Below are 17,483 nucleotides of genomic sequence, written 5' to 3' on the forward strand. Positions count from 1 at the left end.
AAGGGGGATTGTCTTGCGGGGTGAATATCACTTACATTGCTCTGTATGTGCATCATGTTTTTAGACAGCTCCAGGTCCATGGCATCAGGCAGGTAGGTGTAATGATGGACGGGATGCTTATAGTTGGTATTGCTGACAATTTCCTGAGCTTTCTTAGCTGCCACAACATTGAACATATCATGGGGTATGTTGAATTTCGTCTTTGACTTCTCATAGCCTTCTTTATACACCCGGTCTGATTGCATCTTGGCTACGTTCATATAATGAACCAGTTTAGGATCATCTTGGAGACTTTGGAAGCCAACCATTTTCCCTTTGGCTTTTTCATAATCTTTCTTGTACTGAACCTATTAGAAACAAAGGTGAGCATATTTTAAAATGTGGTAATGACGATTTTACTGAACAATGAGACTATGGTTTGAAGCAACTGGGATTTCCAGAAATTACTTCAATAACCAAACAATTAGATACTCACTTGTAAGTAGCTGGGTAAAATTAAAGTGTTATTTTTAGCTCATTCGATTGTCTATAGATGTTTCTGCCACCCTAGAGAGGTTGGGCGGGGATGTTACTATAATTCATATCAATGACTAAGTGCAATGAGTTCCTGCCCACTTAGACACTCGAGACAAACGAAAGAGAGCTATTTAACAGTCTCTACTAGTGACGTTGGGCTACTAAAGAAGGTGCCAAATAGCTGGTATTTGATTAGTAATAGAATTATAGTGGTAGTAGCAGAATTTTTAATGAGTCTGCATATTCAAAGGGAGACCCAGAGCCAGTAGTGTGTAAACACTAATTTTCTCTGAATAATAAAGTGAGAACTGAGCTTCCTTGGGGAGACCTGGGAAGGAACCTGGAACACTGAGAAGCAGAGATGTGTATGCTGGGGGAGGGCGCTGGAGGACATCACCCTCAGAGAAAGGGAATCACTGAGAAAGTTCGGATGGCAGGGCCTTTAGGACACAGGCATTTAGTATTTAACTGTCGCATATTCACACTGGTGCAATGTCAACTTCATTTCAAACAATCTGTCAAGTTGGGCTTGGAATTTGGGGGAAATCAGAGCAACGGGCTGTAGTTCCATCCCTGGATCACACAGAGCCAAAAGAGAAGTGAATTCAGGGACGGAGAACCCAGGTGAGCCAGAGCAAAACCACCATGAGCAAACCAGGAGGCAGGCGATTAAGAAACAAAAACCTCAGGACACCTGCAGGGGTCAAGGGAGGGTGTCCCACTTCCTAGAGGACAACAGGTGAGGGCTTAAATCAATTTTGTTTGATTCCCAAGGAGCAAAGTGACTTCAGTTCACAGCTGGGTTAAAGTAAGACAGCAAAAGAAACAAAGTTGCTAGCTTGTATGGAATCTAATGACTGACTTTAGAGGTTATAAAACTTGAAGCTGAGTCATCATTGTAGAAGTAATGAAATAAAAAGAGAGTCATTTCTCTTATTTGAGCAATAGGGAATTTCATATAAATTAAGCAAGTTTTGATATAAACTTTTACCATCAGGAAGCTATTATGATTTAAATAGTGTATAACTTATTCATTTCCACAAGAAGAATAAAGTGCATTTGTGTGGAAGTACACATGAGAATTTTGAATTAGGGTTCTTGATTGGGGAAGGTATATAAATTCTCACCTCCAAGAAAATTCAGATCTGTTCAGGAAACTTTCTTTCTTAAACAGATTTTTAAAAATATATTTTATTAATTTTTTAGAGAGAGAGAGAGAGGAGAGGGAGAAAGAGGGAAACATTGTTGAGAGAGAAGTATCAATCAGCTGGCTCCTGCACTCCCCCTACTGGGGGGTTAAAAGCCCGGCATGTGCCCTGACTGGGGATCAAACTGGCAGCCTCTCAGTGTAGGGGGCGATGCTCAACCAACTGAGCCACACAGGCTAGGGCTACAAATAGTTTTCAACCAGATTTGCTTCCAGGCGGGGACAGCAGAGTAACAAGTCCACCCCACCCACATTTTCTGGTTATACAGCAGTGACCACCAGCTGGACTTACATCACTCGCTGCCTGCCTGGCAGCTTTGGCTGCTTTGATGGGGATCGCATCAGTTCTCAGGTCATATCCCTTCTTGCTCAGATCTTTCAAGTCTGCTTTGTACATATTCTGAAAGAAAAATGTCATTTAACTACAACTCAGTCCACGTTTAGAAAAGGCGTATCGTGCAATCAGCAGCTGAGCCGTGCACACACCTCACTGATATTGTAGGCATTAACTTTAGCCTGAATGAACTGGGGCAGGTCCGCTGGCAGGCAGTATTTGTGAAGAATTTCCTCTCCTTTGGCTTTGTAGACAATCTGGAAGGGAAAAAAAATGCATAAACAAACTAATAAAGTAGGAAAAGGGATTTAATGGCACAGGAAAACAATTTCAGAGAGGATTGCACTGCAGAGGCTTTGTGAGGTCTCCATATTCACCTGCAAATATCTGCAGGCATTCAAGGTCTCATGCAATTACACAGGGTCTTACCTTCATGCTGGCTGAGACTAGACAAAGGCCCCTTGGTATGTACGCACTAGATACCTCTGGACCTAGGTAGGGCCACCTGGTGGAAATTAGTCCAGGAAGGTGAGCCAATGAAAATGTTAATCTGTGGACACAGATTAACTGAGCGTAGGAAAGACTAACACAGGGGGATACACCAACCACTTCTATTATACTCTGTGGGCTCTGAAAGGGACTGATGCGTAGGTTTGACTACACATGATTTTGTCTTAGCTCTGACTTAAAATATAACTCCTTCATATGATGTAGCTCCTATATTCATTTTCCTGGTCTTCCCTAGAAATAGGCTTGTAGTGTTTCTTGGGAAGCCCCCTTCCCTTCTCCTTAGGAAGCAATGTCAAAGTCCTGGAAGGACAGCGAGCACGCTGTACAGAACACTCCAAAGACATGAATTAGGTGTGCCTTACTAGTGAAAAGCTGAGGGAATCACACAGTTGCTCCTGTCATTGAGTCTCTTCAGATTCCATAATAATTGCAAGTGCTCAGTTAGGTAACACTCATTAAGACACAGGTAAGAAGGACACTTACATCACTCCTCTGGGCCTGGTTAATTTTAGACTGAACTGTAATCGGAGCATCTTCGATCGAGGTAAACTTGAGAGTATCTGGATGCTGGCGATATTTTTTCTGTTTGGTGAATTAAAAAAAGAAAAAGAAAACAATAATATTACTTGCACCGAAGGCTAATATATAAAAATCTTAGAAAATTATTTGGGAGAGACAGGGTTTTTCTTGATTTTAAATGTGAAAACACTAGATTTGGGGTTGGCTTGGGGATGTGGGGGATGAATACAGTACAATAGCCATTATTTAAAAATTGACTTAATCTTAGGTTTGTTGGGCCAGTACAGACCAATACAACTTTCAGGAATCAGACTTCACTCTCTTAATTTCTTGTTTATGACAGAAAAGAGGGCACTCTCAGCTAAGAAGAATGCAGAAACACACCAAAATTTTCTAAAGGAATAACAGAAAACCACGTAAAACAAACAAACAAACAAACAAACAAAAAACAATGTAGGGTATCTTTGCATGACACTAACAAGTTCTCAGAGATGTCGTTGTCCCTGTCACACCCTCAGCAGCTAAAGTGAAGAAGCTCTCTAGTTGAGGGAAGAGGACTTGAGGAATTAGGACAACAGCTGGGGATTATTAAAAAGAAGGGGAGGACCTTGCTCTGCAAACCTTAACATGGTTGGTATACAGATGGTCACTAACGTGCGGAGAAGGCACAGAAGAGAGAACATTGGAAGGTGTTCCAACTGGGAGCTGACAACTTCTAGCTGCCCTTATTCCTACATTCTTCTCCGTCTATTCTCCCCCAGTTGCATCACTCTTCCAACTCCAGACTTCTGACAACTACCAACCCAGAAGAACTTTTTCTGAAAAATCTCTGGGTAGATCAAATGGATTCCACTGAAAACAAACCAAAGCACCAAACAAGCACAACACAACCTTGAGTATGGAAGACAAGTCTCACTGAGCCCCTCTGTCCCTTTTGTGTGTAGTCTAACCTCCTGATGATGGGTTTACCTGACAGTAGCAGAGTGTTTCACTATGGGCAGAGAAGGGACAGATAGCCTGGCGGCTTTCAGACTGCATGATCAGTCTGGCCGGTGTGGCTCAGTGGTTGAGCATCGACCCATGCACCAAAGGTCGCCAGTTCAAGTCCCGTCAGGGCACATGCCCAGGTTGTGGGCACAGTCCCCAGTGGAGGGGGGGCATGCGGGAGGCAGCCAATCAGTGTTCTCTCTCATTGATGTTTCTATCTCTCTCTCCCCCTCTCATTTCCTCTCTCTTTCAAATCAATAAAAGGAAAAAAAAATTTTTTTTTAAAGAATAGCAATGCACACCTTAAAAAAAAGACTGCAAGATCATCATTGTTTTTTCTTGGACCAAATAATAACTTATATACTACTTCAAAGTCATCAAGAATATAACATAATACTTCACACAATTTCTATGATATTCATTATATACATTATTCATAATCGCCAAAAAAGTGGAAAAAAATCCACAGGCCCACCAACTACACAATCAAAATGCAACCCAGCCAAACAGAGGAATGCTACTCAATAATAAAAAGAAATAACTGCAGACGCACATACGAATATGGGTGAACCTTAGGAACATTATGCTATAGGAAAGACTGATATAAAAGGAAATTTCTAGAAAACCAAAACTATAGAGACAGAAAGCAGATGGAGGAGGGGGGTGCTTGGCGCTGAAGGTGGGAGCAGGACTTTTCCAAGGATCTTTCTAGAGTTCTAGCAGAATTTTAAAATTCAGCAGTAATGATGACTGTATGAACCTATTAAAACTCATCATGGGGTACACCTAACATCGTATTTTATGGTATGCAAAGTATACCTTGATAAAGTTGCTAAAAATGTTTTTAGCATGAATAGCTCACATATGTGACTTTCATGATGTAAAGGGATATATGTTCCTCTACCAGGATAATCCATGCATGTGGTTGCTTTTTCCCTCAGCAACGATTACTAGAGAATGAAGCAGTAGAGGAGGCGCTTCCCACGGTTGGGAGGATGTTCACACAGCACACGCAGTCTCTCTGTGACCAATGATGCACTGGCTTTACCTCATTAAGGATGTCTGAGGCTCGCTTTGCCTTTTCCATCTCCAAGGACCCAAAAGGCACCCAGCCACAGCCTTTCATCCAGCTGTTGTAGTCAGCTTTGTATTCCACCTAGAACACCAAGAGAAAGGTTACATTTCTTTTGTTTAGCATCGCACTTATTCGTGAAATCATTCACATGTTAAGATTTCTGACCAGCTTCCTTACTCCATACATTACGGGTATTTTAAACCCACCCTTGGTGAGGGATTTTAACAGCCCGTAGGTTTCCACTGTTTCTCCAGTGGGCACGTGGTTCATTTCCTTCTCATTTCCAACAGAATGGACGTTCAATCTGGAAAATGCTAAATTCAAAGCTTTATTTCAAGGAATAAATGAAATTTTATACTATACGTGAGATGTTTGCTCACTAGAGCTCTAAGTATTATGTTTAAATGGTCAAATTAAGAGTGATGGCCACATTAAAGGTGGGTAATTTTGCTCATTTTCTGATTAGATAAGACTGGACAGTAATTGTTTGTACTGTTGGCACACGGTGCCCTTCGTGTGTAAAGGTCAGCTTGGGAGGTTTTCTACATTGGCTAGCAATGTACTTTAACTTAGTTACACTCATTAATTTGCTTATCATTTGGAATTGGTCCTATTTTGAGGACAGCTACTTAATGTTATTAAAATAATGAGCTACCCTTGTTATCTGGCTATTGAGGGTACCTAAAACTTATACTCTAGACACAAAATTCAAATTGTTGTTCTTTATTATGGGCCTTTTAATTGGAATGAAAAATCAAGAAATCATTTGGTTCCTGCCTTTGAGGAGCATTCAAGCTATTTGGGAGGAAGAAGCATAACAAAGTAAACAAATAAACAAGACGATCATGCATAAAACAGAATTCCTAGTGATGGAAATGTTGGGATCTCATATCAGCATTATTTATAATAGCCAAAAGATGGGAATAACCCAAATGTCCAATGACAGTTAAAGGGCTAAACAAAATGTGGTATAACATCAAATGGAACAATATTCAGCCTCAAAAAAGGTAGAAAATCCTCACACATGCTACAAGACTGATGAAACTTGAGGACATTATGCTAAGTGGTTAGGGTTAGGGTTAGGGTTAGGGTTAGGGTTAGGGGAAGCCAGTCACAAAAAGACAAATACTGGATTATTCCATTTACACAGGGTCTCTAGAGTGGTCCAACTCATAGAAACAGAAAGAAGAAGGTGGTTGCCAGGGGCTGAGGGAAGGAGGGAATGGTGAGTTGTTTAATGTGTATAGAGTTTCAGTTTTGCAAGATGACAAAGTTCTGGAGATTGATTGTACAACAATGTGAACATAATGAACTGCTACTGAAGTGTAGACTTACAATGGTAAAGATGGCAAATTTTATGTTAAGTGTATTTTACCACATTTTTAGAACATAGAATTGTTAGGATAAAGTGTTCCATAGTGTAGTTCAGACCAGTTAATTTGCCTAAAGAAATTTTGATCTGCAGGAAAAGAAAAACCTAACTATTATACAAATTGATGCTGTAAATCCCATATTTTATTTTTAGACAAGATAGCAATCTATGTGAAATAATTATTGATACTGATGAATGTGATCATTATTATAGTGATGATGATGATAATAGTGAATATTTTTTGAGAATTCACAAGGGCCTGACATCCTGCTAAGTATTTTTGCATACATTTAAATCCTCAAAAACAATTATTTTGTTTTATTCCAATTTCACAAGAAGACTGTAGACTCAGCAAGGTTGATAACTTTCCCAAAGGGACACAGTGAGGGGGTGCACGCTAGACCCCGTCGCTCTACCTCGGAAGGGTGTGCTGTCATAGAAACACAAGGGTAACTTTCCCATTACATACTTCCCACGTCCAGGAGACCACGCAGACATTTCTGAAATTTGCCAAAAAACTCACTCAACCTAGACATCTTTTTCGGTTTCCACCTTATGTGAGGGAAGAGAGGAACTCGATCACTCACATCGCTCTGCAGTGCGTACGCCTTCTTGGCGAGGTCCAGGTGGACGCTGTCCGGAGGGTAGCTGTAATTGTGCAGGAGGTGCTTGTAGTCAATGTCACTGACAATCGCCTGAGATTTCTTCGCTTGAGTGACTGAGACCATATCAAGAGGTGCCGTGTAAACAGTTTTTGATTTTTCATAGTCTTTATGATATTCACGCTGTGAATAGGAAATTACCATTTATAACCTTAATGGGTTTCCAGAAACAGCATAGAGATCGCTTAGAAACAACCAATATGAGTTAGAAAAACAGATCCAAACATCTGAGTAGTTATTTTTTTCCTCAAATTTGTTCAGATGTTACACATTGTTGAAATGCCCCCCAAATCATACATGGACCGATCTTCTCAAAATCTCTTTTTAGATCAAAGTATAACTGTCCGACTTAGGAATGGGACATGGCTTCTGCTTCAGCCAGGCATTACTTTATTTTTAAACAAGGATTTTCAAAGACCACTAACAAGCTATGTGATCTACTGAGGCAATCTATTCTTTAAAGAGTCTTCCAATAGGGAGCATTTTTTGATTGACCAAAATCATATAACAATCATTTCATAATTCTGGTTTGATAAGATGACTACCTGGTCAACAGAACTGTACACTAGACTTGTGGGCTTTTCTAAAGGCATCTTTAAATGGATGCCTTTTTTCATTTTCTTTATTTTCTTTTTGTTAATCCTCACCCGAGGACACTTTTCCATTGATTTTTAGAGAGAGTGGAAAGGAAGAAGGGAGAGAGAGAGAGAAACACTGATATGAGAGAGACAGATCAATCGGTTGCCTCCTGCACGACCTCAACAGGGGCTGGGGATAAAACCTGCAACCCAGGTACATGATTTTGATTGGGATTCTAACCCACCACCCTTCAGTCTACGGTCACCGCGCTAACCATTGAATCAAACCAGCCAGGGATAAATGGATAGTTTCTTATTTTTCAACCTGACCATTCTGTGTTTGATAAGCCCCACTGAGAATCTCAAAGGTTTTTCATACCAAGTTTAATTTTGGTATCAATTTAAAAGAAGCTTCAGATCGCAGCAGTTATAACATCTCAAAGAAGAAAAGTCTGTGAAGCTGAGCCGTTAAAGTAACCTTGGCCCTTATGTATAGAGTTCTCATAAACCAGATGTCCTGACTGAGCCTCAGAAGGTCCTTTCATTGGCTGGTTTTCTGGAATGGTTAAACAGTTTCTAACTAGGTCAAAGTCCCAGCTTCATCAGGTCTACTTACCACTTACCTTAACAGAGAGAAAAATTCTGACCCAGTGCCTTTAGGAAAATTCTAAACACATTACATCTCTCTGGAGTCACATAGCCTTAAAGACAGTAACCCATGCTAGCAAGTATAGATGTGCATCAGAAACCTTCTGTAGAAATTCCTTTTGCAAATAATCTAGTCTTTTAGCTTTCATTGGGAATGTGATCTTCCTTCCAATATTTTGTGGGTGGTAACTTAAACTGAACAAATTTATCACTTTGTTGTAAAATCTAGATCCTAGTTAATGAAAACTGTCTGATGGTATGCAAAAAACATTAAAAAAATAAAGACAGTTTGTCTTTATTGGAAGTAAACTGATAAAGCAATGCTACAACAGCAGTTGGTGTGTGGAAGTGGTTTTGACTAAATTGTTGTGACTCTTTTGTTTATGTTCACACCAGTTCACACATACCTGACAACATATACAATATTGTCAAAGATCCAGATGGCTTTAAAAGATCCCTTGTGAAAGCTATTCAAGTTCTGTACCTGTAGCTTAGCATTGAGCCTGCATATTATGTGAAAATTACTCATCATTGACTACCTCTTTTGGTTGCCAACATCAATAAGTTAAAAAGCACCTATTGAGCACTTATTATGTGCCTAGTGTTCTAATGGGTTCTGGGATAGGATGACAAACAAAGATAAACACACATGTGCTCTGAACAGAGAACTATAACCTTTTTGAGTTAAGAAGGGATAAGGAACTAGAAAACAAGGTAGTTTTATGTATGTAAGCACCGTACACTGACATGATTCAACGTGAAGTTATTAGATAAAGTAACTGAATGGGATATTTTAAAGTTCTTTATGAGTATATAGTAACTGCAAAGTGATTTAAAGAAGGTACATATAGAGCACACTAACTCATGAATAAAATGAAAGCAAATAATACAAACATCCTTCCATTTAATGATGAAAAACTAATTATTTGCAACTTATGTTGAACATTCTTAACTTGCTTAATTGATTCTCTAAACAGTTTTTAAACACATCTTATACTGTAATTTGCAGTAGTAGAAGTTTGCTTCTTTATAGTAAGAATTTTAACCAAAAGATAATCGATGGCCCACAGATAAGCCGTAGGAAATCCATAAATTCTCTGAAATTCAGGCAAAAGGCATAAAATTTTTTATATTTTTCTAGATGAATGATCCAAATATTTTATCAGATTCTCAAAGGGGCCTATGATTAATTGTGTATTTTTCTTGGACCTAGACCAATATTAATTACCAAAGGATGGATAAACAGCAATGATAGCTATAATAAAAATTTTATCTCTGACAAGATTTTCTTTCAAAATACAGTTTTAAAACCATGTTTTAAAGGTTATTTTTCAATGAATGAGAAGAAAATATTAAAACATCTAGTGATGTTTTTTAAAAGGTTTTAAGAGTTACAACCATTATTCTATTAAATAGTAACACATTTTTCACCCGACCAGTGTGATTGATGATCAACCTCTGCACCAGGAGGTCCCCGGTTCAATTCCCTGTCAGGGCACATGCCCAGACTGTGGGCTCAGTCCCCAGTAGGGGACATGCAGGAGGCAGCCAATCGATGTTTCTATCTCTCCCTCCTTCTCTTTGGAAACAATTAAATATATATATATATATACACACATTTTTCAAAATAAAATGGACATCAAGTACAAATCAATCATTTTTCTCCTCCATCATGAGAGGTGTAAGAATCTGGGGCTCATTCCACCTCTAAAGTTCTCCCCAGCAGTTTGTTGGCTTGAACCTGAGGGACCCCGTGGGTATAGAATCCTTTCACTTGCTACTACCCTGGGGCATGTTCCCAGGGATGGCATCTCGAAAACAAGACAGACTGACAGAAGCACTCACGTCACTCTGCATTTTGGCCGTCTTCAAAGAGTGCAGCATCTTGGGGTCATCGTTCACGCTGAGGGCGCCAATCATCTTCCCCTTGTTTTTCTCATAGTCTTTCTTGTACATCACCTGCAAAGACATCACACGTGCCAGATCCCACCCGTCAGGGAACAGCACTGAGTGCCCCAGCCCAGGTCCCAGGCCATACTCACCTCACTGGCATTCTTGCTGTTGGCTTTGGCTGCCAGCAGGGGGATGGCATCCACTTTAATGTCAAACTTCTTAGCTTTGCTCTTCTCCCAGTCATGCTTATAGATATTCTGGACAGGAAAATTTTAGCAAAGGAACTGTAAAAACATCTAACACGGATTCACTCAGTAAAAATAAAAAACAGTGAAAATTTGTATATGTGGACTTATTTACCCAATAAATACTATAATTACCAAATGGTAGTATACCACTGATTTATATACTATCCAGCTTCCCTCCCCACCACCAAATAAGTATAACATAACTCCTGCTCTGGTCTTTCCAGACCCCGGGGCACTGCCTGTTTCTGTGTGCACGTGAACACGCACCTCTCTGGCTTTGTACTCACATCGCTCAGGTTGTAGGCATTGACTCTGTGCTGGATAAACTGGGGCGCATCGGGCGGCAGGTGGCACTTGAACTTCTCGCCTTCATATTTGGCTTTGTAGTTCAGCTGAAACACAGAGGAGGGTGGCCAAACAGTTCAGGGCAGGCACATCCTTGACTTTACGTAGGAGAATATGTGTCGCAAAGTCATCACTACCATTTAAAAAAAAAATGCCTCGAACAAGGAGTTGATCCCGTTGAAGTACAGCACAGAGCCCAGACGCTCGGGCCTCCTGTGGTATAGCCAGACTTTGGGCTGTCATTTTGTAAATACAATGTGTACATGGTAAACTCATTGTCTGGTCTCAACTTCCAGGCTGTACCTTGAAGGCATAAACACCTAAAATCTATGAAATTCTGTAAGAGCACTAACGAAGATAATAATAATTCTAAATAACATGCTAACATAGTGAAAAAGATATGTAAATTCTTATTAAAATATAAAATATGGTACTTAAAAATTTTTAAAGCAACATTAAGTGGAAGGAAGAAAATGTAAAGAGCAAATGAGGCTGTTGAATTGTGGTGCTAAAGGCAAATGGACAAGATTGAGGAGGATTGTGCACTAAGCATCTTCAAAGCAGAGCCTGAGGTCTAACCAGGCCAAGGAGAAGAGTGGGTGGGGGCTGGGCACTGCATTCCATCTTGCCAAGTTCACTGGGCTCAGTGGTGTTAATGATTAGCTGTTCTTTCTGGGGCACACAATATTAATGTGCTAGGAAGCATTGCATAGAACTAATATGACTTCTGGGTTATACTGATGCCATTCCCTTCTTTACCAATGGCACATGAGCTCATCCATATGATTAAAGCATGTGTTATAGTAGGGCACACTGATGTTTTAGTTTATTGTCTTGGGAAGGATTTAGCTGTGTGAGTACCTTGCTACTTGGTGGGGTCTGCCGATCAGCAGGATCAGCATCACCTAGCAGCTTATCAGGGAGTCAGAATATTGGGTCCCTCCAGACCTACTGAATCAGAATCTGCATTTTACTTGGGTCACTGGGTAATCCATGTGACCGTGAATGTGTGAGAAACATCTCTGTTCTTCCCCTGATCTTGGCATGGCTGGGACATGCTGCCATAGATCTTCCCTGATCACCCAGTCCAAAGTGCCCACCCAGTCACTCTGTCTCCTGTCATCCTATTTGAATTCTGTAGCTCCATCCTATTTTAGAGTTTATTATTATTATTATTATTGCTTGATATGCTTCTCATCTCTGTGCTCTTTGTCTATTTATAAAGTTTTTGTTAGGAAAGTTAAGAACGGGAAATGCTTGCCTTGTAGGCTACCCCAGTGGATGCTTTTGTGGTTTATTTAAGTTACCATGAATTTTAGTATGCATTATTTTTAGTATGCATTATTTTCAGGATGCATTATTTTTGGTATGATCCCAGTGAGCAAATTCCCATAAAAAATTAACGAGTTCTTGAAAACTTACTAGTTATTTTAATTATTGTCTAACACCATTTTTCTGAGGCTGCAGTTTAAAATAACAGTTACATATTCCCACAGAAATCATCTCCGTCTCTATATCCTACCATTCGCCTCTTACCACTGTCCCCCTCCCCAGTATGCTTCAGCCACCTCATTCCAAGATTTTAAAGAAATCTTGAACAATAACATTGTTGGAACGATACATGCGTGCATGAAGATTAAACATGTAAACGCTTACGGCTGGTATTCTCAAGGCATTCTGGGTACCCACAGGTGCACACCTCAAGGCACTTACATCGCTAAGCTGTTTCATGTTGAGCTGGGCTTGCAGCAGTACAGGAGTATCAGTGACGGCCGTGAATTTGGTCTTATCCGGATGAATTTTGTAGGTATGCTGGAAAAGATATTCTTTAATGAAATTTCATAATGTATCTTTATATTCTTATTCCTATACACACATATGAAACATATATATAAACATATAAAAAGTTTCCAGCCGAAAATAGTTTACTTCCTGAAAACATTCTACGTTAGCTGCCTTATCACTGCGTAATCTCTTTCTTGTTCTGCGCTCTTTGCTCACTGTCTGTGTCTCCTATGCAAATGCATGTTCCCTGAGAGGCAGTCAACCTTGTCAGCACCGAGGACAGCACTTAACACAAGCAAGCCCCTTGCGTAAGTGTGTTAGATGGATGAACACCTATGGCTCACAAATCTCCACGTCCTCCATTTCCCTTGAGGTCATGTACAAACTAGTGGAAACAAAGACTTATAAAAAACCTGTTTTGTAACAAATAGGCTTCTTCACAGTAATTTTTGTGTCCCCCAATTCCACCCCAAAGCCAGAACTTAAAATGTAACACCTGCTATCTACTGGAAGCTGGCTCTTCTACTCCTGCTAAAAATACCACTAGATGGCGCAAGAATGCCAATCCCCAGTTCAAGAATTCAGAGCAGCCGACTTACATCCTTACACTGGTCTAGCTTCTTGATTGCTTCATATTCTTGAGTTATTGTCTGAGGGAAATAGCACTTCCCTTTATCTTCTTCATATTCTGCTTTGTAGTTTTTCTGCAATGAGGAAAACGGAAATGGATGATGATTGCTATTGCTCCCAGGGTCACCGCGAGGCTTGAACAATTGTCTCCAAACTTACGTCGCTGTTCTGAGCTGAGACTCGCATGCAGTGTGCTTGATACGGGTCTTCGACGCTGCCTATATAATGCCCCAGGATGTTCTGCACATACGAATCTTTATACTTAGCCTGAAAAATGAAACATACGTCACTCAGATTGACAGTTGCTTGTCAAACAGGAGGAAAGAGCTCCAACCTCAGAGATCACGGCCTTTCGAACCTCGCTGAAGCTCTTCAGCAGAGTATCAAGCTGGTACTTAGGGGTCTCACAGTAATTCATGCTCTTTGCCTTTGTCTTCTCGTAGTTTTCCTTGTACAGTCTCTGTCAAAGGGAAAAGAAAATCAAACAGAGGAAAAGAAGTAAATCTCATGGTATAAAAGCCATTCACAACATTGCTATACTTCCACTGAAAGGGCAAAATTTGTATTTTTTCAGCACTGATTTTTCACAAAGCAAAAAAGCAGGATGAAAATAACAGAGGCTCATGTCTTGTATGATTGCTGATAATCACAAATAAGTCTGCTTTACCCATTCTAGTATTTCTCAGCCAGGATAAATCAGAGCACACAGATGCTGCTGTCTAAGCAGCTTTTGGTCTTGAAATAATTCTTTCTTCTTGAATGTGTGAAGAACAATAACATTTTTGAAGAGTTGAAACAATGAAGTTAAAGGTATAAGGTGAAACTTGGATATTTAGGGACAGTCTTAGAAAAGTATTCAGCTCAGCATTTGATGAAAACCTCTGAAAGTTAGCTTTTATCATTAAGACCTAATATTTTACTTTATAGCAATAATACATGAAAAGACAGGTTTTCTATTTTACCATATATATCATATATTTCTTCACATTATTATGTAATTCTCCCATATAGAAATGCAAACCCATTCTTACTAAAGACAGGACTATTTATAAATGATACAGAATGAAAAGTATTTGTTTTTTGTTCTGAATTAGAAAAGCAATTTTATAAAGTTTTATTTTATATATAATAAGTATTCTAGAGGTTTTAAAATGAGATCTGTATTTTATAAAATTCTTAAAATGACTTGCTGTGAAGTTATGCTTCAACTAGTTATTCTTGCTTTTGTTTTTCACTTTTGCTTTTTAAAAATTAATTAATTATTTATCCTCACCAGAGGATATCTTTGTTGATTTTAGAGAGAGCGAGAGAAAGAGAGAGAGAGACAGAGGAAAGGGAGGAGAAAGAGAGAGAAAAATCGATGTGAGAGAGAAACATCAATCTCATACATGCCCTGAGTGGGAATTGAACCTGCAACTTTTTGGTGTAGGAGATGATGCTCCAACCAACTAAGCCACCTGGGCTGCCTTTTATTTTTCTGTATGTATTTTTGTAAAGTACCTTACATCAGATTATGGCATGGAATGAACACGTTTATACATCCTGAGATACTAAGTCCATTTCTAGGAAAAGCAATAAAGAAAATGATACTGCTAGTACAAATTCCCCCTAATAAAACAGAAGGCATTAAGGAGATGATGGGAACCTTTATGATAGTCACCGATGTCTCAAAGTATAGAGACGTCATAAAAATGAGGAAGCTAATCATCTTTCACCACTGGGCTTGCATATTTGATCTGTCCTCCTGAATCTGAGATTTCACTTAGGCTAACATCGTACCCAAGGTCACATTAAACCGTAAGTGTGGCCACATCTGAGAATAAGGATGAATGACAGAAGCACTCACGTCACTCTGCATTTTGGCCGTCTTCAAAGAGTGCAGCATCTTGGGGTCATCATTCACGCTGAGGGCGCCAATCATCTTCCCCTTGTTTTTCTCATAGTCTTTCTTGTACATCACCTGCAAAGACATCACACGTGCCAGATCCCACCCGTCAGGGAACAGCACTGAGTGCCCCAGCCCAGGTCCCAGGCCATACTCACCTCACTGGCATTCTTGCTGTTGGCTTTGGCTGCCAGCAGGGGGATGGCATCCACTTTAATGTCAAACTTCTTAGCTTTGCTCTTCTCCCAGTCATGCTTATAAGCATTCTGGACAGGAAAATTTTAATAAAGGAATCGACAAAAGTGATATGCATGTTATCACACTTTGAAGACTAAAAGGTAACCCAATACTTTGTCTTAATATAAAATAGACTATTTTTATTGTCCACAAACTTATGCGTAGTTTAGATAATTTTCCTCAAGCTGAAACATCTGATCCTACAAGATTAATCTTTTTACTTTCCATTAGACTATTTCATCAAATTAATTCTAGTTATCATACTAATATTTTATCTTTAACACGATTTTATAGAACAGCACAAGTTAACTTTTTATAATATAAAGGCATCACTTTCGTTTGGTCTCAAAGTCCTCTGCAAAGGTTATTTCATGAATCATTATAGTACTCGTTGATGCTGGATAATCTTAGGACTCATTCATAAGACTGTTGAAGAAATGGAAACCACTAAGGGTAATTTGACTTTTCTACAGAATTAATTTTGAAAATGAAAGATAGCATTGAATACCTGGCCTTATGCCTTTGGAAAACCCTCTATGTTCGTTAGTGCAAGGACTCATATGTGTAGAAATAAGTACTATTCATGTGAAACAAGAAACATTATAGGCTTGGGGAATAAATGAAACAAAGCTAAATCTTAAAACATCACCTCCTAAAAGAAAATGAATTATGCTGTAATACAAATGAATATATGACTAACAGAGCTAACATTCAGTTTGCAATTAGATACAGGAGTGGTGGCATTTTGAGGGTTGGTGGAAATATATTAAGACCGTCTAGCTGTAGGAAGCTGCTTACGTGATTGCTACACATGGTTTGTAAGGTAAATTCAAAGTTACATTGGCAGAGGCATAGGAACACGATACAAATGTTAACTGTCCTTCCCCTCTTTGGAACTGACATAGTTACTTAGTGAAACAATTAAAAAGTAAAAGCACAAGTCATCAGTGTGGCGCACGGCATAGAGGTAAGGGACTTACATCACTCAGATTATAAGCGTTGACTCTGTGCTGGATGAAGGCAGGGGTATCTGGAGGTATGTGGCACTTAAACTTTTCACTTTCGTGTTTTGCTTTGTAATTTAGCTGAGAGAGAGAGAGAGAGAGAGAGTTCAGAAGAGGAATTGTTCTAAAGTACAAGAACAAATTTTCATGAGATAAAATGTAAACTACACTTTGTTAAATACCAACTGTTAAGATTAAAAGAGAAATCCAGATAGTGTCGGCCACCCTGCATTCTTGACAACCTGTGGGCTGGACTGTGACAGCTGTTGTCACAACTGTTATTGTGGGAGGACCCAAATAGAAGGAGGGGCTCTGTCACAGGTGGTCCCCTTCCCATACACCACAACTGGCCCTGTGGACTCCGAGAGCGACAGCCCTGTCTTCCTGTCCACTGTCAATTCTTACTGGAGAATCTTTTTAAACAAATATAAGGCGGGACAAAAGTAGGTCTGTTGACATGGAAATGAATACAATAATTAATAAAGAACAAACTCTGTTTTACAAACTCACAACTGTAAACCTACTTTGGTCCCACCCCATATGGCTATGTCTCTGTGCAAACATGTTTGTTGATACTCTAATGAAACCCTTTGACTTCTGGCCATATATCTACTGAGCTTCCTTTTTCTTTTTTTTATCCTCACTCAAGGACATTTTTGCATTTATCTTCAGATAGAGTGGGAAGGAGAGAGAGGACAAGAGAGAGAGAGAAACATCGATGTGAGAGAGACAGATCGAATGGTTGCCACTCACACAACCCCAACCAGGGCCGGGGACAAACTGCAACTGAGGCTCGTGCCCTTAGCGGGAACCGAACCCGGGACCCTCCAGTCCACGGGCCGATGCTCTAACCGCTGAGCCAAGCCAGCCAGGGCATCACTTTTATTTTTATCTTTCTAGTTCAATGTAAGTTTGGAAATTCACACAAAACTCGTACGATAAAACTTACTGCAAACACTCCATTTTCTGAAAACCTATTTGTGTGTTAAATACCTGCTGTGGGTCAGGGTGTGAGCTGTGCACTAACTCCTTTCACTTAATTCTCAGA

General features: G+C 39.7%; 1 protein-coding gene across 3 annotated transcripts in view; it reads right to left on the bottom strand.

The window, feature by feature from the left end:
- Nucleotides 1-17,483, bottom strand: part of NEB (nebulin) — a 194,532-nt gene that overhangs the window by 146,862 nt on the left and 30,187 nt on the right. For 2 of the 3 annotated variants that reach the window (XM_036253261.1, XM_036253260.1), the window contains exon 1: nucleotides 36-341. In XM_036253261.1, the coding sequence (XP_036109154.1) occupies nucleotides 36-308 (273 nt within the window). In that variant the 5' untranslated portion in view covers nucleotides 309-341. Of the gene's footprint in view, nucleotides 1-35; nucleotides 348-2,015; nucleotides 2,124-2,209; nucleotides 2,315-3,050; nucleotides 3,150-5,121; nucleotides 5,230-7,107; nucleotides 7,306-10,253; nucleotides 10,368-10,450; nucleotides 10,559-10,836; nucleotides 10,942-12,607; nucleotides 12,707-13,278; nucleotides 13,384-13,468; nucleotides 13,577-13,667; nucleotides 13,770-15,155; nucleotides 15,270-15,352; nucleotides 15,461-16,411; nucleotides 16,517-17,483 lie in introns of those variants that run through there. The other variant, XM_036253262.1, reaches the window with a different exon arrangement.

Source organism: Molossus molossus, unplaced genomic scaffold (genome assembly GCF_014108415.1).
Source record: "Molossus molossus isolate mMolMol1 unplaced genomic scaffold, mMolMol1.p scaffold_m16_p_11, whole genome shotgun sequence".
In the NCBI taxonomy this organism is placed as follows: Eukaryota; Metazoa; Chordata; class Mammalia; order Chiroptera; family Molossidae; genus Molossus; species Molossus molossus.